Genomic DNA, 21,147 nt, shown 5'->3' with positions numbered 1-21,147 from the left:
TCTTAGTTTAATTTGTGGATAAGATGGAGGGATGTGGGGTTAGGCTAATAATAGCACAGGAAGTGGTTTCGGAATGGTTGAATGTCCAGTCCTAAAGAAAGAAGAACAGTCGCTTGTGGTTCAGTATCAATCTGAGAGGAGCCCTCTAGTGGAGTGTCAGAGGAATGAGTCATTGGCCCTGTGCTGTTAAACATGTGAATCATCACTTGGGATAAAGGCCTGGATGGCAGGCTCATCAAAACACAGGTAACACAAAACTAAGAGGGATAACTATGAGTTTAAATGTCCAAGTCTGGTGTCAGAATAACCTTAACAGAGTAGGATGAAATTAGTAGGTGCAGACTTAAAAATTTACATAGGTTTAAAACCTTAAAATCACAGATATAATTTAGAAAAGCTTGGCTAGATAGCAGTTTGTCTAAAAAAATGAGATGGGGGTTTTTAACGGACCACAAACTCGTTGTTAGTCGACAAGTAGAGCAGCAAATAGAGTGCCAGCCCTGGGGTCAGGAAGACCGTCCTCCTAGGTTCAAATCTAACCTCTGATACTTCACTGTGTGACACTGGGTAAGTCAAGGCACTTAACCTTGTTTACCTCAGGTTCCACATCTGTAAAATGAGCTAGAGAAAGAAATGGCAACCTTTGCCAAGAAAATCCTAAATAGGGTCATGAATCAACAGCAATAGCAAAATCTGTCATGTGTGATTTTAGACTTAAGAGTTGCAGATTATCCAGGATTAGGGAAGTGATAACCTTGCTGTACTCAGCTAAATGATATATGAACATTACATTCAGTTCAGTCACATTTAGGAAAGATGTGGACAAATGAAAGCATCCAAATGTAAGTGACCAGGATGGTGTGAGGGCCCATGCAGAGCTGGCCTGGAGTCCGCTCTAATCTTGAGAGTTGGTTGTTAAATTTTAAGTGTGAGCGTTTCTACCTCAACAGTCAGCAATCATTGCAAATCATTACAAATCACATTTTGTTTTGTTTTGTTTGACTGTCTAGAGTTAAGAAAGTATAAATGATGCAGATTAAACTTACATGTGTACGTGCATGCATTTTTTTCCCCCAGAGGGCCCAGTTATTAAACATTTACCAGTGCACTCGTAGGCTCTTGCCATGTGAGGATCAGCTGCAGGAACTTGAAATGTTTAGCTTGAAGAAGACTTTAGAGAAGACTTGATAGCTGTGTTCAAGTGTGTGAAAGGGTCCCATGGGACAGAGAGGTTGGCCTTGTTCTGCTAGGCCCTAGAAGACTGAACTAAGAGTCACTAGTAGAAATTAAAGGGAGACAGATTTTGGCTTAATAGAGACAGACACACACACATTTTAACAACTGGAGCCATCCTAAAGTGCCTCAGAGGTCATATCCTCCTGCCTTCATTAGAGGCCCTCAAGCAAAAGTTGGATGACCAAGCATTGGGTAATACTGTAGAGGAAATTCTTGGTCAGATAGGAGTTGGACAAGATGATGTTAAAGTTCTCTTTTACTTCTGAGATTCTGTTATTAGATATATTTATTGAACCTTGCCCAGTCTAGGTACTAGACACTGGCTGGTAAAAAGAATCATGGTATTGATCCAGTTGTCAGTCAACCATTATTAAAAACCATACTTTTAAATCCATCCTTCATAGGTCTGTCAGAATAATCTTCCTCAGTTACAGGTCTGATGTGGTCACTTTCTTCCTGCTTTGAAACTTTCAATGACTCCCTAGTACCATTAAGGTAAAATATAAACCTCTCAGCTTGACATCTAAGAGTCTTCAAACTGGGATTCAACCTGGCTGACTGGCCTTATTTCACAGGCATTCTATATTCCAAATGACCTGGATGATTCGTAGTTTTCTGTATTCAATATGTGCCTCTTGCACCTTATGTTTTATCACTTTGTCTCCCCTTTCAGAATTCTTATGTTCCTTCCAGGCTTAACTCAGATTTGAGCTCCAGCATAAAGCCTTTTCCTGACTCTTCTCCTCTACTCCCAAGGGGCAGCTAGGTGGTGCAGTGGATAGAGCACCAGTGCAGGAGTCAGGAGGACCTGAGTTCAAATCTCATTCAGACACTTAACACACAGTAGCTGTGTGACCTTGGGCAAGTCACTTAACCCCAATTGCCTCATCCTGGGCCATCTCTGGTCATCCTGATGAATATCTGGTCACTGGATTCAGATGGCTCTGGAGGAGAAAGGCTGGTGACCTGCACAGCCCTCCCTCACTCAAAACAAAGTCAAGTACAAGTCATGTCATCATTTCTCTGATGGCATGGTCTTCTTTGGCAATGAAGGACAAACACACACACACTCCTCTGCTCCCCAACTAAAAGTATTTTCTCTCTTCTCAAATTTTCCCAGATGCACACTTTTTTATGAACATCTTTTTTTATCCCATACACTCTACCTTATATATGCTTATCTGTCTCATGTCACATCACTTCGGACATAAACTCTTTGAGGGAAGGGGCTGTCACTTTTTAAACTTTGAATACTGAGTGCCTGGTATATAGTAGGTACTTAGTAAGTGTTTGTTGAATGAAAAATTATGCCAGTTAAAGGTTGTACTGTGTCTTAATCCAAAAAGTGTGATCTCTGCTTAGCTCAGTAGAGGCATAACTAGTTTAATCAGGGAGATGAAATATTTAGACCAATAACTATAATATAGTCAGAATATGATTATGTGCCAGAAGGGAGTTCAGACGAAAGAGAGTTTGCCATAAGTCAAAATGGCTGTAAGATCAAAATAATTGAAGTAGCATTTATTGTTTATGTATAGTAAAGTCAATATAAAATGACAATTTTACATAACTAATTTATTGTCATGCCATCCCAATTAAATTACTAAAAATTATCTTCCTGAGTTAAAAAATAATAACAAGGTTCATTTGGAAGAACAAAGTGTCAGAAACTTCAGAGACCATGAGAAGAAAGATATAAAGGAAACAGATTCAGTAGTGCCAGACCTTAAACCATATTAAAGGTGAGAGCATTGTTGAGGCAGTCTTTCAGACAGAATGTGATTGGATTGGAATGTTGCTGTGGCCCAGGAAATAATGAGTTGAAAAGCATGGAAATATCTGGAATGATGAAGGAGGGTGCTGTCCACCTTCAGAAAAACAGATGACAAGCAGAAATAAGCATGGTGCAGACTAACGTGTATGAGTGTATATATATACATGTGTATCCATGTGTGAGATTATAAAGATGCATGTGTATATGTGTGTATCCATGTGTGTATGTATCTGTGCTTAATTACAGTCTTTGGGGTGTGGGGAAAAATATTGAAGTACATGGTAGAGAACAAAAGGAAACCTATAAGGAGGCAAAGAAAAGATGTGCAGCTCTGAATACAATGGAAATTGATTGTTTTAGCTTGAATTGTCTCCTATGTTCTGCTATGTACAAGGCAATGTTAGATTTCTTTTCTTTTCTTATTTTATATTTAAGTTCAAAATTTAAAAATGTATAAAAAAGAAAAAATACAAAATGGTTAGAGAAATGGGATTAGAATGTAAACTACTTGGGAGTATGAATGATTGGAAAGGGGAGATAACAGAGATGGAGAGACCAGTTCAAACACTCCTTTAATAGCCCTGGTGAGAGGTGATGAGAGTCTGAACTAGGTTGGGGATGATAGAGATAAAGAAATGACAAATGTGATAATATTAACTCACGACTGCATAGCACTCTAAGATTTACAAAGTGCTTTACTCACAACATACAAACTTGTGAAGTGAGTAGTACCAGAATTGTGATTATCTCTTTGACAGATAGGGAAATCCAGGATCACAGAGGGTAAGGGACTTACCCTAGGTCACAGCTGAGTGGCATTGCAAATGAGGACTGGGTCTAGTTAGGACGGAAGGGGACATGTCCTAGGTGAATCAAAGGCTATCTTTGGGCTCTTGGGATTCTCGACAGCATCCCAGGTAGCCCCTATCCTGTCTTTCTCCTCCATTCCAGGAAGCTGTAGCTTCCAGTTTTGAGTGGGAACTGCAGTTCTTTGGTCAGCCTGAGAGCTACTTTGTTCAGCTGCATAAGGATATTCAGAAAAAGCGGGACCACATGATAAACAGCTTGCAGAGCATTGGCATGAGGACCATCGTCCCTCAGGGCACCTACTTCCTCATTGCGGACATCTCCACCTTCAGTGAGGCAGGGGAAAGGGGGTCAAGTGAGGTTGGGGAGAAAGGGAGAGGAGTAAGGGAACATCCTGGGAGTTCATCAAGGGCCTTCATGGGGTTCCCCCATTTCATGCAGAGAAAAAGATGCCCCACCTCCCTGGCTCAGAGGGGGAGGCCTATGACTCTCGATTTATCAAGTGGATGATCAAACACAAGGTAAGTACCTGAGGGTTGCAAGCATGACTTTGCTCCCCCTGCAACTGCACCCCCCCTACACTCAGATCAGATAAGACCCTTTCAGTTCTGATCATCTGTGATGCTCTGGATTCCTGACCCAGAAGCAGCAGCTGGTGTCAGAAATGAACTCTGATTCTATCCCCTCTCCTTCCCCCTCCCTCACACCTAGGAATTCTCAGAACTTCTCCCTTTTCCTGGGCCTGGACTTGGTTTTTTCTTGTCTCTAGGGCTTGGTAGCCATTCCAGTCTCAGTGTTCTGCAGCTCGGAACAGAAGAAGCATTTTGACCACTACATCCGGTTCTGCTTTATGAAGGTGAGTGTGTGCATGCTGGGGAATAGTTTGCAACCAAGAGATAGGATAAAGAGTGGTACCTTTACAAGGCCGCTACTGTAGCTTCCCTCTCCTCTTTACTTCAGAGGGAATTTTTTTTCTTCTCACATCCAGGGATATAGGGATCCAAATTCATGCCAGAGACTAGCATTCAATGCCTCAGTGATATGTCTGGGGGATAGAAATGGACAGGTGGGCAGATGCCTGACCCATATCCATAAATCTGGTTTTTTTTTCCTGTCCAGAACCACTACTCCTATGTGGTTATTGCTACCTCACCTTCCCTGGACCCCTTCACAAGAATACCTATCTTCCCCTGGCATGACCATGGGTTCTTGTCCACCATCACTGCCCCTGGCATCAAGGGTACACCCCCAGCACTGGAAAGGGGCAAAGAGGGTTCCAGTGCAACAAGAGGAGGCTTATTGCTGGCTCCTGGGCTAAGCAAGTTGGTTTCAATCTCTGTTTAGAATGACTCCACTTTGGAGGCCATGGATGACAAGCTACAGCAGTGGAAAAAAGAGCTAGAATCCTGATTTCTGCACCGAGATATCTCCAATTTCTCCTCCAGCTCACTTTACTTGATCGGACTCTTCCCCCTCTCTCCATCCATCCTTTGTGGGTCAAGTGTTCCCAGGTTTGGGGGAGGGAGGAGGGAAGCTCATTAACTAGGACCCAAGTCAGAGAGAAAGGGAAGGGATGAAAAAAGAGTATAGCAGCCCCAGGTCTTTCTCCATTCCCCCTCCTAATATACCTTAGTGAAAGTCTGCTCTCCCTTTTATTCTGGGATTTAGGGACCCAGGAGCCCTCACCTATCCAGCACCCACATTCCCATCCCTGTCAGAGGAAGCATTCAGCATGGTTATCGTCAGGGTGTTGTCTCTCTGGCTGGACTCTCCCTAGAACATCCTTCCCTCCTTTATCTCTTCCTCTTCTCTCTGCTGAATCATAAAGTGGGATTTCCCTTCTCCCTCTGAACACCTGCATCAGCTACCCCAACTGTGGGATAGATGCCAGCCAAGCCAGAAGTCACCCAAGGTTTACATGGACACCTGACATCTTGCTTTCATCCCTCTGTGGTCCCATGTTGCTGTAACTTATCTTGGTTTTTCTTCCCCTTTCACTTTCAAGGGGCTGGGTCAACGGTTAGGCTGCCTTGCATAGCCAGCCAATGCTGGGGGGGATCCCTTCAGATTTAAATCAAGAGCATTTACCTCAAGAAAACAGCCATATTTTGCCCTTAATAAAATTTATTGCACCCTATGTAGGCTGCTGTTCTCTGCTCAAAATCCCTTTGCTCCTAAGTGGTCATTTCTCACTTCTGCCCCAGAAAATCCCTCGTCTTCTCCAAAGCTCATCTCAGATATGCCTGTCTACAGGAAGTCTTGGCTGATCCCCTCCAGTGCTAGGGTTTCCCCCACCTTCTGAAATTACAGCACATTTTCTTTGTACATCTTTGCTGCATACGTATACATGTGGTTCTCCCCAACAGAATGTTAGCTCCTGGAGGTCAGGGACTGTCTTGCATTCATCCTTGCATCTCCAAGGCCTAGTGTTTCACTGTCTTGTTGACCGTAGATAGAATTCTTGATCTAGAAAGGACCTTATGGATTATCTAGTATCTCAGATCCCTTCATTTTGTAAATGAGAACTTTCAATCAAGGGCTCCTTCCCCTACACCAAGCTTCCCTCCTCAACCAGAAAACTCCCAAAGCCAAATAGGGTCTACTTGCCAAGTGAATGATAAAGACAACAGATCCTGAGTTCAGAGACCAGAGAGACAATTTCATCTGATGAGATCTGTGAAGGGATCATAGACTTGGAGCTTTCTAGCTCTGAGGACTTATGGGGGGGTACTGTCTCACCCACCAACACCTTCTGTCAACAAACCACCAACAAGCATTTATTAAATGTCTACTTTGTACTAAGCACTGCGCTGAGCACTGGGGGGGGCCAGGCGGGCCAAAGAAAGACAAAAGCAGGGTCTGGGCTCTGAAGAATCTTACATTTTAATAGAGAAGAAATTTAACTAACCAGGTACATTTAAGCTCTATACAGAGCAGGTGGGACGAAATCTCAGAAGGAAAGAGAGAAGGGCTTGAGGAGCAATCAAACTGGGAAAGGCATCCAGCAGGAAATAAGATTTCTGCTGAGTATTGAAAGAAGTCAGCGAAACCAAGAAGTATGGAGTAGGGGGCAGAGCATCTGAGGCAAGGGGGACAAAAGGCACTGAGATGGGAGGTGAAGGGTCATGTGCAAAGAACTATGTAGGCCAATGTAGCTAGTGGAGGGAAGCCTCCATCACTTCCCAACCATGCTGTTAGGCCCCCTCCCCCTTTACAATTCCTCTTTTTTGCATAGTCTCCATTAGAATGTAATCTCCTTGAGGGTAGGGGCTATCTTGTTTGCTCATATTTGTACCCACAGCACATGCCACCTGGCACAATAAGCACTTAATAAATGCTCTGGCAAAGGTGGGATTTGAATCTAGGTCAGCTGACTCCAGAGTTGATGATCCCTCCATGTATGCAGGCTGCTTCCCTATAAAGCAGAGGTTCCCAAACATTTGACTTACTGCCCCCTTTACAAAAAAAAAATTACTCAGCATCCCCCTGGAAATTCACTTTCTTTAACCCTTTATTGTTTTGTTTTCTGAAATTTGCATCATTTAAAAAAAATAGAATTGTTTTATAAACAGTGCATCTTAAATTTAATAATTTACTGTAAATTTGTGGGTTTTTTCCTGCACTGGCATTTTGATGATGCAATATTGCATCATATAACTGTGTAATGTCATAGTGTAAACAAGCCACTATACACACATACTCCTTCAGATGTATGCTGCTCACTTGCCTGCCAGTACTTGCTTGCCACCTGTCCACAGACTTAACCACTGATCCATTATAACTTGCATTTTGTGTGTTTATTTGGAAAATAATGTCACTACCACTTCAACTCTGTTATACAAACATTGAAACATGTACAAACAGTTTTTCAAAATTTTCTTCTTTCCATATGCTTCCACTACCCCACTATTTTTATTTGGAGGTGCCCCCCCAATTGCGCCTGAGGCTACTACCTGGCTCCCTGCCCCCATTGTTCCAGTGCCCCTCAGTGATTGGTATCACCCACTTTGGGAATCTGTGCAAAGTGATGAAAAAATTTTTAAGATCATTTTTTTTTCCTGGAAAGGATTTCTAAACACTAAGAAAGTCTTGCCAGAGATGCTCTGGTTTCACCACAAAGTCTCGTGGAAGGTTAGAATGAAGATGCCCCCAAAGCAGTGAAACATGTCCAAAACAGACTCCCATTACATTTCCCTAAAAATTCATTTCTTCCTCCAGAATCCTTATTTCTGTAGAAGGTACCATTATGGTCAAGAAACCCAGGTGTGTAGCCTTTGTGTCATCCCTGACCCTTTCCTTTACCCCTCCACATATAATCAGTTGTCAAATGTTATCCATTTAACCTTCACATGCCTCTTATATCTGTGCCCTTCTCTCTACTTATATGAGCCCTAATTCAGGCCCTTTGATTTCTGACCTGGACTGAGCACAGTGCCTGGCATATAATAAGTGCCTAATAAATGCTTGTTGATTAATTATTGCAGCAGCCTCCTGATTGGTCTTTCCCTTCTTCATACATGAATCTAGAGTCACAGAATTAACATTCAAGGAATCTTCAATGGCTCCCCATTGCTCTAGAAAACCTAGTATAAAAAACTCATCCTGGTATTTTTATAATTTTTATATAAATTTGATATGTAATATATTTATAAAAATATAAGTTTTATAATTTTCCCCAATTACATGTAAAGACAATTTTAAAAATTTATTTTTTTAAATTTTGTGTTCCAAATTCCTTCCTCTCACCTCTCTGAGATTGCAAAGCAATTTTTTATATAGGTTATACATGTGCAGTCATGAAAAATGTATTTCCATATCATTCATGTTGTGAAAGAAGACACAGACAAAAAAAAAACCCACAGGAAAAACCGTGAAGAGTAATATGCTTTGATCTGTATTCAGACTCCAATCAGTCCTTTCTCTGGATGTGGATAGCATTTTTTAGCATGAGGCTTTTGGAATTGTCTTGGATCACTGTACTGCTGAGAACAGCCAAGTTATTCACAGTTGATCATCATACAGCATTGCTGTTACTGTGTGCAATGTTCTAGTTTTGCTCACTTCACTTCATGCTGCTCTCCATTTCTCATACCACAATAATATTCCATCATAATCATATGCCACAGCTTGTTCAGCCATTCTCCAATTGATGGGCATCCTCTCAATTTCCAATTCTTTGCCACCACAAAAACTGCTGCTGTAAATACATTTGTACATATAGATGATGTCCCTTTTTTTAATGATCTCTTTGGGATGCAGACCTTGTAGTGATATTACTGGGTCAAAGGGTATGCAGTTTGATTGCCCTTTGGGCATAGTTTAGTTCACAATTCTCCCAACTGTGCCTTAATGCCCCCATTTTCCTCCTCCAACATTTACCATTCTCCTTTTCTGCCATGTTAGCCAATCTGGCATTGTCAGGTGGTACCTCAGAGTTGTTTTAATTTCAATTCTCTAATCAGTAATGGTTTGGAACATTTTTTCATGATTGATAGCTTTAATTTCTTCATTTGAAAACTGCTCTTTATATTGTATTCTTATAAATTTGACTCAGCTATATGAGAAATAAATTCTTTATCAGAGACATTTATAAAAATCGTTTCCCAGCTTTCTGCTTTCCTTCTAATTTTTGTTGCATTGATTCTGTTCATACAAAAAGTTTTTAATTTAATATAATCAAAATTATCCATTTTACTTCTTGTAATGCTCTCTATCTCTTATATGGTCATCAATTATTCTTCTCCATAAACCTGACAAGTAAACTTTTTTGCTATCCTAAGTTATGGTATCACCCTTCATGTCTAAATCATTTTGACCTTATCTTGGTATATGGTGTAAGATGTTGGTCTGTACCTAGTTTCTAACATACTGTTTTCCACTTTTTTTTCCCATGAACTTCTTTTTATTTTATTTTTAAAAATTATTTTATTTGTTTTCAGTGTTCTGCAATCACTTCCATATATTATAGATTTTCCCACTCCCTACTCCTCTTTCCCCACTCCCTCCCCAAGATGGTGTGCCATCTTGTTCCTATTAAATACATTTTCATCTTAGTCATGTTGAAAAGAAGAATTAAAATGAATGGGAGAAATCATTAAACAAAACATAATACAAAAATAAATGGTCTGCTTCATTCTGCGATCCAGTTCTATAGCTCTTTCTCTGAATGTGGAAGGTGTTTTACCTCAAAAGTCCATTGGGAATTTCTTAGGTCCTTGCTTTGCTATGAAGGACTAAGTCTACCAGAAAAATTCCTCACACACTATGGTTGTTTTCCACTTTTCTTAGCAATTTTTGTCAAATAATGAGGTCTTGTCCTAAACACTTGGATCTTTGGGTTTATCAAACACTAGATTACTATAGTTTTGTGTACCTAATCTATGCCACCAATTCACCACTCTATTTCTTAACCAGTACCAGATTGCTTTGATGATTACTGCTTTATAATACAATTTGAAATCTTGTATGGGTAGACCACCTTCCTTCACAATTTTTTTCATTAATTCCCTTGAAATTCTTGACTTTTTTTTTCTTCCAGATGAACTCATCCTGGTATTTAAAGCCCTCCAAAATCTAGCTCCAGCTGACCTGCCATATATCTATATATTTTTTTTTATTAATTTATTTAACTTTTAACATTCATTTTCACAAAATTTTGGGTTCCACATTTTCTCCCCTTTTGTCTCCTCCCCCCACCCCAAAACACTGAGCATTCTAATTGCCCCTATCTGCCAATCTGCCCTCCGTCCCTCCCCACCCCTTCCCTTTGGAAGGCAAGCAATTCAATATAGGCCAGATCTGTGTAGTTTTGCAAATGACTTCCACAATAGTAGTGTTGTGTAAGAACTAATTATATTTCCCTCCATCCTATCCTGTCCCCCATTACTTCTGTTCTCTCTTTTGATCCTGTCCCTCCCCATGAGTGTTGACCTCAAATTGCTCCCTCCTCCCCATGCCCTCCCTTCCATCATCCCCCCCACCCTGCTTATCCCCTTATCCCCCACTTTCCTGTATTGTAAGATAGGTTTTCATACCAAAATGACTGTGCATTTTATTCCTTCCTTTAGTGGAATGTGATGAGAGTAAACTTCATGTTTTTCTCTCACCTCCCCTCTTTTTCCCCAAACTAAAAAAGTCTTTTGCTTGCCTCTTTTATGAGCAATAATTTGCCCCATTCCATTTCTCCCTTTCTCCTCCCAATATATTTCTCTCTCACTGCTTGATTTCATTTTTTTTTTAAGATATGATCCCCTCCTCTTGAATTCACTCTGTGCACTCTGTCTCTATGTGTGTGTGTGCATGTGTGTGTGTGTTATCCCACCCTGTACCCAGATGCTGAATAGTTTCAAGAGTTACAAATATTGTCTTTCCATGTAGGAATGTAAACAGTTCAACTTTTGTAAAGTCCCTTATGACTTCTCTTTGCTATTTACTTTTTCATGCTTCTCTTCATTCTTGTGTTTGAAAGTCAAATTTTCTTTTCAGCTCTGGTCTTTTCATCAAGAATCCTTGAAAGTCCTCTATTTCATTGAAAGACCAATTTTTCCCCTGAAGTATTATATTCAGTTTTGCTGGGTAGGTGATTCTTGGTTTTGGTCCTAGTTCCTTTGACTTCTGGAATATCCTATTCCATGCCCTTCGATCCCTTAATGTGGAAGCTGCTAGATCTTGTGTTATCCTGATTGTATTTCCACAATACTTGAATTGTTTCTTTCTAGCTGCTTGCAATATTTTCTCCTTGATCTGGGAACTCTGGAATTTGGCCACAATGTTCCTAGGAGTTTCTCTTTTTGGATCTCTTTCAGGTGGTGATCTGTGGATTCCTTGAATACTTATTTTGCCCTCTGGTTCTAGAATCTCAGGGCAGTTTTCCTTGAAAATTTCATGAAAGATGATGTCTAGGCTCTTTTTTTGATCCTGGCTTTCAGGTAGGCCCATAATTTTTAAATTGTCTCTCCTGGATTTATTCTCCAGGTCAGTTGTTTTTCCAATGAGATATTTCACATTCTCTTCCATTTTTTTATTCTTTTGGTTTTGTTTTGTGATTTCTTAGTTTCTCATAAAGTTATTAGCCTCCATCTGTTCCATTCTAATTTTGAAAGAACTATTTTCTTCAGTGAGCTTTTGAATCTCCTTTTCCATTTGGCTAATTCTGCTTTTGAAAGCATTCTTCTCCTCATTGGCTTCTTGAACCTCCTTTGCCAATTGAGTTAGCCTATTTTTCAGGGTGTTATTTTCTTCAGCATTTTTTTGGGTCTCCTTTAGCAGGGTGCTGATTTGTTGTTCATACTTTGCTTGCAAGTCTTTTATTACTCTTCCCAGTTTTTCCTCCACCTCTCTATCATGATTTTGAAAATTGTTTGGGCTCTTTAAGACCTTTTCCCAGAACTGATCCCATTGAGTGGGCTGGGGTTTAGAAGCACTGACTTCTGTGTCTTCCTCTGATGGTGAGCACCGCTCTTCCTCATCAGAAGGGAGGGGAGGAGAAACCTGCTCACCAAGAAAGTAACCCTCAACAGTCTTGGTTTTTTTCCCTTTTCTGGGCATTTTCCCAGCCAGTGACTTGACCTCTGAATATTCTCCTCACACCCACCTCACCTCTGGATCCTCCCAGCCAGCGGCTTGGGGTCTAAGACTCAAATGCTGCTTCCAGCCTCAGGGCTTTGGGCGGGGGCAGGGCTGCTATTCAGTGTGAGATTAAGTTCAGGTGCTCAGGTGGGGGAAGGGCCACCTCACGGGTTCAGTTCCCTCAGGGGGTTTATGCAGAGACCTTCAACAATGGATTGGGGCTCCTGCCTGCTTGGGGAGCCCCTGTCTGCTCCCGCCTCCGCTGTTGCCTCCCGAGGGGGCCTGAGTTATGGGGGCACCCCACTTCCCTCTCGACCCGCCAAAGAGACCCTCTCACCGACCCCTGTCACCTGTGGGTGGAGGGACCCGCGTGGCCGCTGGAGATCCTGTCCCTGAAGCCCGCTCGGATCTTTTCCTCTTGATGCCGCGGCCGCAGCAGGGCTGTACTCAGCTCCCAGTCCCGGCGCCCAGTCCGCGGCGCGAAGGACCTTTTGTGAGAGGTTTGCAGGTCTCTCCAGAACAGAAATCTCCCTCGCTTCAACGTTCTGTGGCCTCTGGGTGCAGAATTCGCCGTGAGTTACTTCTTTGTAGATGTTCTATGGGTTGTGGGTTCGGAGCTATGTGTATGTGCGTCTTTCTACTCCGCCATCTTGGCTCTGCCCCTCCTGCCTTATATATATTAAACCCCTTTATATAGTATGTATTAAGACCTTATATATAAAACTCCTTCACAAACTCTATGTTCCAGCCAAACCAGGCTACTAACTGTTCCTATGAACTTGAAAAATCATCTCCCCCTTCTCTACCTTTCTATGGTCTGTTTTTGATGCCTGGAATGCATTCCCTTTTCATCTCAGGTGCCATCTCCTGTGGGCAACCTTTATTACTGATAATCATTTAATATCATTTTTAGACCTTAATAAGGGCCCGAGCCTGAACCAATCAACTAGAAGAAAAGCTTGGACCTAATAGCTTCTTTGTTCTCTGAATTAAACTCAGAGAATACTTCTTTTTATGTCAACAAGGCCAGATGGGCTGACTTAAGAGCATTTCCTCTGTTCATAACCATTAAATATGAGACCCTTAGCCCAAGACACTATCTTGAATAATGGGACTTTTTCCATATATTAATATTTTATGGACATACACTATGTTATGGCATGTTAGTGGTAAAGAAAACACAGATATCCTGGGATGTAATTTCAATTGACACTCTGTCAGCTATCTTATCTTATTGTATTTACCACCTATTCAATTAAGAAAATTTCTTTCTCATAGTATGGTTAAACATGTAGAGATCATAAATTTCAGTGACGTAGAGACCCTGAATTGGGAGTGTTCAAAAACATATTTAAGGCTGGTCATTCTTGTATCAGACAGGCGGAACTTATGTTTTGGTTCCTTGTATGTACAAGTTTGCTAGCTGTATGGGAATAAACAATATGAATTTACACATCATCTAGCCTGTTTGCCTCCTTTAACCAAACTTTCAGGTCAACACTGCTCTCCCTAATTCTTGATGTCCTCTTCCCTCTGAAATTACACTGTATATGTATTTATCTGTGTACATGTCTTCCTGCCTCCCCCTTTCTCACTCCCACCCAGCCAAAATAGTTCATTTTTGTCATTTTATCCTAGAGTCTGGGGCAGCTAAGTGGTGCAGTGGATAGAGCACCAGTGCAGCAGTCAGGAGTACCTGAGTTCAAATCTCACCTCAGACCCTTGACACTCACTAGCTGTGTAACCTTGGGCAAGTCACTTAACCCCAATTGCCTCATCCTGGGCCATCTCCAGTCATCCTGATGAATACCTGGTCACTGGATTCAGATGGCTCTGGAGGAGAAGTGAGGCTAGTGACTTGCATAGCCCTCCCTCACTCAAAACAAAGTCAAGTGCAAGTCATGTCATCATTTCTCTGAAGGCATGGTCTTCTTTGGCAACAAAGGGCGAACACACACATCCTAGAGTCTACCATAATCAGTCCCTCACACACAGTAGGTGATGAATCAATGCTTATTGAATTGGTCTGAATGTAAGGAGGAGTGAGACTTAGTACACTCAGGACAAAGCTAAGGTCATCAATCCATAAACAGTAATTGAGGATCAGCCTTAGTGTCAAAGTCAAACCATACCTTGTGATATAGTGGAAAAAATACTTGATTAAGAGCCAGAGTGTTAGAAATAATCAAGAATTCTATCTGTCCAGGAGTGAATTTAAAGAAAAAAAAGATGTTTATTTCACGTCTTTTAAAGAATGACTTGGCTTCCAAGCAGAACTCAGCACTAGCACTTGTTAAGTTAGTTATGTTCATCCAGATTTGAATTTCACACCTTGAACCCCATTGGCCAGCATTCCAGGGTTCACTAAATCCCACCCCTTGATTATATCTTCATTTACTTTATTCTTCATTTAATAAAGGAATACTCTTAGTCCCCTCCCCTTTCACTCTACATCAGATAGCATGATTGAGGAGTTTTCAATTGCCAAGAGAGGTGAAAAAAGTGAATTTGAAGATTCCAGAGCAGAAGGTCAATGATAAAGGTGGGTTTATGGCTCTCATCTTCATCCTTTGTGAATAAGACCTGGCCTGGCAGTTCTTGTTGATATACAGGAAGAGGCCTTTTCAGAACCAAGAGAAGTAGTAGATATGCTAATTTCCAGGCTCCAGCATTCCCCACCCACTGCCTTATACAAGCAGTTTTGTCTCTGACGTTAGCCATCAGTATGAATTATAATTTCTGTCTTTATATAATTTCTGTGGAAACAAAATTCAATCATATCTTACAAAAGGATGCAGGGTAAATAAAACAAATCCACATAAATCAGCAGCATTTCTATGTATAACCAACAAAACCTATCAGGAAGAGTTAGGAAGAGAAATTACATTCAAAATAACTACAGAAGCTCTAAAATATTTGGCAGTGTTATCTACTAAGATTTACCTAGGGACTACGTGAATCCAGCTATAAAACACTTTTAAAGACAGATGTAAGTAACTAGAGAACATCAGTTGCTCATGGGTAGGTCAAGCCAATATAATAAAAATGACAATACTACTCAAATTATTCAGTGCTGTACTAAATTCCCAAAATAATATTTTATAGACCTAGAAAAAAATACTAAAAATTCATATGGGGGAACAAAATCTCCAGTCTCAAGAGTAATAATGGAAAAAAAAAAAAGCAGGAAAGAAGAGAATCTACCATCCCTAGATTTCAAACTGTACTACAAAGTAGTCAGTAAACATGTAAGTGCCCACGATGTGTCAGACACAGTATTAATCATGGAATGCACAGAAACACAAGGGATGTCTAATGGGGGAGACAATGTTGAACAACTATGAACAAAATGATATTAAAGTGATAAATTGTAGATAGGGGAATCAGAAAAGCCTTCATGCAGAAGGGGGAGTTTTAGCTGAGGCACAAAATGACCCAGGGAAGCCAGAAGGCAAAGATGAAGTAGGAGAACATTCCAAGCATAAAGAACAGCGAGAGAACGTGACAGGAGTGTCTTATTTGAAGAACAGCAAATATCTGAGGAACAACAAAGTATGTGGGGAGGGTTTAAGGTGTAAGAAGGCTGGAAAGGGCAGAAGGCAGGTTGTAAGAGCTTTGAATGCCAGCCAAAGTGCAGTTATCCCCTTCCATATCTCGGGGCTTAGGGATAAGGTGCCCTCTCAGTCTGGAAAATCTGGAAAAATTTTTGGCCCTCCCTTTGTATCAGAGAAGTTTGAATTATTATGGTATTAAAAGATAAAATATGTTGATATTATACAATACTATAGATGTGTTTTATGCATTTCTGAGTTTCTAAACTTTTTCTGCTGGCCTTTGCATGTCATCTGCAGCTTTTGCAGAACTCTCCCAAAATACTTCTTTAATTTCTTATGCAGACCCTTGACATATCAAAACCTTGTGGATTGGGAAAGTCATGACAAGGAAGGGATAACTATTTTACATCTGATCCTGATGGTGATAAGAAGTCACTGAAGTTTTTAAAGTAGGGTATTATAGATGGAAGGTGAATCAGTGGGCTGTTGCAAGTATTAAAGAAGTATTAAAATGATTTGTTATTGGTTAAAAAAAAACACAGAGCTTGATCAGTGGGACAGCTTAGATAAACAACATACAGAATTAAACACACTAAGGCAGTATAAGCCCAAAGATCACAGTTACTGGGGGAAGATTCATTCACCTATTTAACAAGAACTAGTGAGCAGGCTGCCAGAAATTAGATTTAGATCATCGTCTTATACCATACATCAAGATAAGTCAAATGGATACATGATCTAATCTAGATATAAAAGGTCATATCATAAGCAAATTAGTGGAAAAAGAAAGAAATTATGTTTAAAATTAGGAGAAGAGTTGGTGACTAAAGAAGTGATAGAGGGGATCACACAAAATAAAATGAACAATTTTGATTATAAAATTTTAAAGTTTTGGCACAAACAAATTTAACGTGGTAAAACTTAAGAGGAAAACAGGCAACTGGGGAAAAATCAATGCAGCAAGTTCTTCTGATAAAGGTTTCACACCCAAAATATTTAAAGAATTGATTCAAATTTATAAGTCTAAGAATCATTTTCCAACAATGGTCAGAGGGTATGAACCAGAAGTTTTCAAAGATAGACAAGTAACAATCTTGAAAAAATGCATTAAACCATGAATAATGAGTGGAAGGCAAAGGATAGCAGCTTTGGGGTTCTACCTCACACCCATCAGACTGACAAGGATGACAAACAAGGAAAACGATAAATGTTGGAGGGTCTGTGCAAAAACAGACACACTCTTAATGCACAGTTGGTAGAGCTATGAATTAATTAGTCCAACCAGTCTTCAAAGTAATTTAGATCTATGACCAAAAAGTTACTAAAATGTGCATAACCTTTGACCCAGATATACCAATACTAGGCTTATACCTCTAAAGAATTTTTTTTTAAGGGATCTATATGTATAAAAATTTTTGTACCAGCCAAAAATTGACAATTAAAGAGATTGTCATCCCACTGGGGAATGGCTAAATAAATTTTAGTAAATGAACATAAAGGAATATTACAGTGCTATAAGAAATGATGAAATTAATAGTTTCAGAGGAAACTGGGAAGGCCTCTATGAACTGAAGAGAGTGGAATGAGCAAAAGTTAAGAGAATAATTTACATAATAACAACCTTGTGGAAGAAAAACAACTTTGAAAGACTGCAAGAACTCCGATTAATGCAGTGATAAACCATGAATCCAGGAGGCCACTTGCCTCCTGACAAAGATGTAATGAACTTAAAATGTACACACATACATTCTGAATGTGGGAATTTGTTTTGTGGGACTATGCAGCTATATACTGCATATACTGTTTTTTGTTTTGTTATTTTGCTCAATGTGGGATGGGTGGCTGGGGTATTAGCAGTGACTGATTAAGAAATATTTTTAAAAGAACTAAGGTGGTGGGTTCAAGTAGCTCAGCCACTTCTTACTTGTGTGACCCTGGGCAAGTTACTTAACCACTGCTTGCCTCAGTTTCCTCATCTATAAAATGGTGATAATAATTGAACTTACCTCCCAGTATGGTTGTGAGGATGAGATAATAATTGTAAACACATAGTAAGTGTTACATAAATGTTAACTACTACCATCATTGTCGTTATTTCTATCTTTGTGATACCAGGTAAGTCACTTAACTATGGCAGGTCCCCGTTTTCTCATATGTAACATAAGGGCATTGGACTAGATGCCCTCCACAATCTCTTCCAGCTCATTCTGTTCTCCTAGTCCAGTTCAGAATTTCTGAAATTAGTAATGACCAATTCCAGCAGCTTCTTACCAGGCTTAAGGGCAACCCAAATAAACCTGTAACCCCAATTTAAATGGTCACTCAGAGAGGGACTATTTTTAAAAATTTGTCTTATATTGTGGACACATGATATAATCTAGATAGAAAAGGTCACATCAGAAACAAATTAGTGGAAAAAGGAAGAAATTACGTTTAAAATTATCATCCATGAATCATCCCTGAATACAAACATTTCCATATACAATGGACAGGAAAGAAGATTGTCTAAGAAACTGGGATCTTCTGTTATGTAAGTTGTTTTTTGTTTTTTTTTTAAGAGGCACTGTACTAAGCTCAACAAGATGGGGGCAAGGGTAAATTGCTATGTCCCCTTCCACACTTTTTGTTTTCTTCAGTGTATTTTAAAAACTGTTTTTAACTGATGTTCTTTCCCCTACTATTGCTAGGCATTTGAAGAAAGCAGGTCTCAAAGCCAGGTTCAAACCTTGCCTCTGACACTGTGTCACTTAGATCACTTAAACCTCTCTCTGCTCCAAGACACAAATAAGACTCTAAGTGGTAGACTTGTGAAGTGGAACAGGTTTCTTCACATGAGCATTTCCTTTAACAACATCACAGGTCCATCCCCTCTTCCTTGCTCTATCACCACCCACCTCCTTCACTTCCAAGTAGACTCTTGTAAAAAATATGTATAATAAAGTAAAATATAACAGGACAGCTCTCTCCAAGGATGGATGGCTTTCTCCTTCTGTTCTCCTAATCCAAAGGTATCAAACACATAACCCACAAGCTCCATAGAGCTAATATTTCTAGAGTACCTACTATGTATCAGTGCCCTAAGCACTTAACAAACACTATCTCATTTGATGCTCATAACAACTCTGGAAAGCATGTGCTATTATATTACAGATGAGGAAACTAAGGTTAAGTGACTTGCTCAGGGTCACACAGCTAGTGTCTGAGGCTAGATAGGAACTCAGATCTTCCCGATCCAGGCCTAGTACTCTATCTACTGGGCCATCTAGCCACTACGTGAGGTCCAAAACACTACCAAGGGCCCCTCTTATGACAACTAGATTAAAATGTAATTTGAAAATATTTAATACAATAAAACAGAGATAACATTAATATGTGGTTTTCTAAGTCAATCTGAAGTCTATTTTTACTGTACATATAGTTTTTTCTCTTGCAGAAATATAATAGTTAATTACAGAAAATAAAGACAATGTTTTCCTACCATCTCTCCTCAGCATGTATCAAATGAGTCTATCTTTGCATTGTATTGTTAGAATGTTTGATTTTTTAAATTGCTGTTATCCCCTTCTTTTACAGAAACATGTTTAATTGCAGCAAATAAAGACAAAAGCCCTTCAATAATATTTCTCCACTGTATGTGTATGTAGGTGTGAACATCAATTTTTTTAAATTAAGCACAAACAAATGTAGTTTCATAAACTAAAATTAGTATTTATTTGATAAATTGTTAGCAATATTTATTTATATTTTAAGACAAAAATATTTTTCAGTTATGGACAAGTGCCTAAATTTAGACAGAAGAGGTAAAAATACTGATGACAAGGCAGTAAAATCTTCACTAGCTGGTTGTAGTATACCTAAATTGACAAGAAACAGAAAATATGTTGAATCATTTTTGCAATATGGATTTACTTCTAGCAGCGATGATGGTGTGTACAAATCTCTTTGCTTAATTTGTAATGAAGTTTTGGCTGCAGAGAGTATGAAACCAGCCAAATTAAAATGGTGTCTTAATACCAAGCATGCAGCATACTACGATAAACAAAAGGAATATTTTGAACTTTTCAAATCTTCAAATAAACAAAAATAATGTTTTGAGAAATGTGTTACTGTCAATGAAAAGTATTTACTTGCATCTTATGAAATTTTGTACTTAATTGCAAAAACTAAGAAGCCCTGCATGATAGGAGAGCTCTGGTTACCTGCTGCTATTCAAAAGTCAGAAATAATTCATAGGGAAAAGTACAGGGATGAAATTCATAAAATTCCTTTATCAAATGGTAACTGTTTCAAAAGAATTTCTGAAATTAGTAATAACCAATTCCAGCAGCTTATTACTGGGTTTAAAAGCAGCCCAAAGTCTGCAATTCAGTTAGATGAAACAACTAGTATTTCTAACATGGCAGTTGTTACTTTGTGTAAGATATGTTTACGAAGGAAGCACACATGAGGAACTAGTGTTTTGTCACCCTTTGAAAGGGCACACAAGAGGGGAAGATAAATATCTTAAAGTCAATGAATTTTTCACAAATGAAGGTTAACAGTAGAAAAATCTGCACTGTACAGACAGTGCTGGAGTAAAGGTGGATTTGTAGCAAAAGTTAAAGCTGGTGGCAATGAACATATCATTTTTACTCACTGCATGATCCATCGGAGGGTATCTACAGCTAAAAAAAAATCACCAGTTAGATGTTGTGCTCCACAATATTTTCAAAACCATTAATTTCACTAAAAACTGTGCCTTTAACTGTCTTTTGTTTTCAAACTTCTGGAAAGACATGGACTCTGATTATGAAAGCTTATTACCATACGTAGAGGTAAGGTGGATCTCAAGAGGGTGAAGTTTACAGATTACTGAAACTGAAAGATGAAGTTGTATTTTTGACTGAGCAGAAATCCTATTTTGTGAATTTTTTTATGACATGTCTTTCAAAACCGTGTTATTTGTCAGATATTTTTTAAAAACTCAATGATTTAAACATGTTGATTATAACATATTTATGTTAAAATATAAAATTGAAAGTTTTACTAAAAAAGTAAACATATGGAAGAATAGGGTAGAAATAGTTCTTTAGAAATGCTTACAGCTACAGGTGATTTTCTAATTGAAAATAACCTTCCCAAGGATTTAATTGTAAGAGTTATAATTGATCATTTGAAGTGCCTGGAGACACAGTTTCAGAAATATTTCCATTCAAATTTTGACTCTGA

The 21,147-nt window shown here is 39.4% G+C and overlaps 1 protein-coding gene across 3 annotated transcripts in view; it reads left to right on the top strand.

The window, feature by feature from the left end:
* KYAT1 (kynurenine aminotransferase 1) overlaps positions 1-5,954 on the top strand; it is a 59,821-nt gene extending 53,867 nt beyond the window's left edge. For all 3 annotated transcript variants that reach the window (XM_072632618.1, XM_072632620.1, XM_072632619.1), the window contains 4 exons: positions 3,962-4,148; positions 4,259-4,338; positions 4,587-4,673; positions 5,162-5,954. In XM_072632618.1, coding sequence (XP_072488719.1) covers positions 3,962-4,148; positions 4,259-4,338; positions 4,587-4,673; positions 5,162-5,227 — 420 coding nt within the window. In that variant the 3' untranslated portion in view covers positions 5,228-5,954. The remainder of the gene's footprint in view (positions 1-3,961; positions 4,149-4,258; positions 4,339-4,586; positions 4,674-5,161) is intronic.
* Positions 5,955-21,147: the final 15,193 nt, after the last annotated feature.

Source organism: Notamacropus eugenii, chromosome 1 (genome assembly GCF_028372415.1).
Source record: "Notamacropus eugenii isolate mMacEug1 chromosome 1, mMacEug1.pri_v2, whole genome shotgun sequence".
Taxonomy (NCBI): Eukaryota; Metazoa; Chordata; class Mammalia; order Diprotodontia; family Macropodidae; genus Notamacropus; species Notamacropus eugenii.
This window is presented reverse-complemented; position numbering and strand designations above follow the sequence as displayed.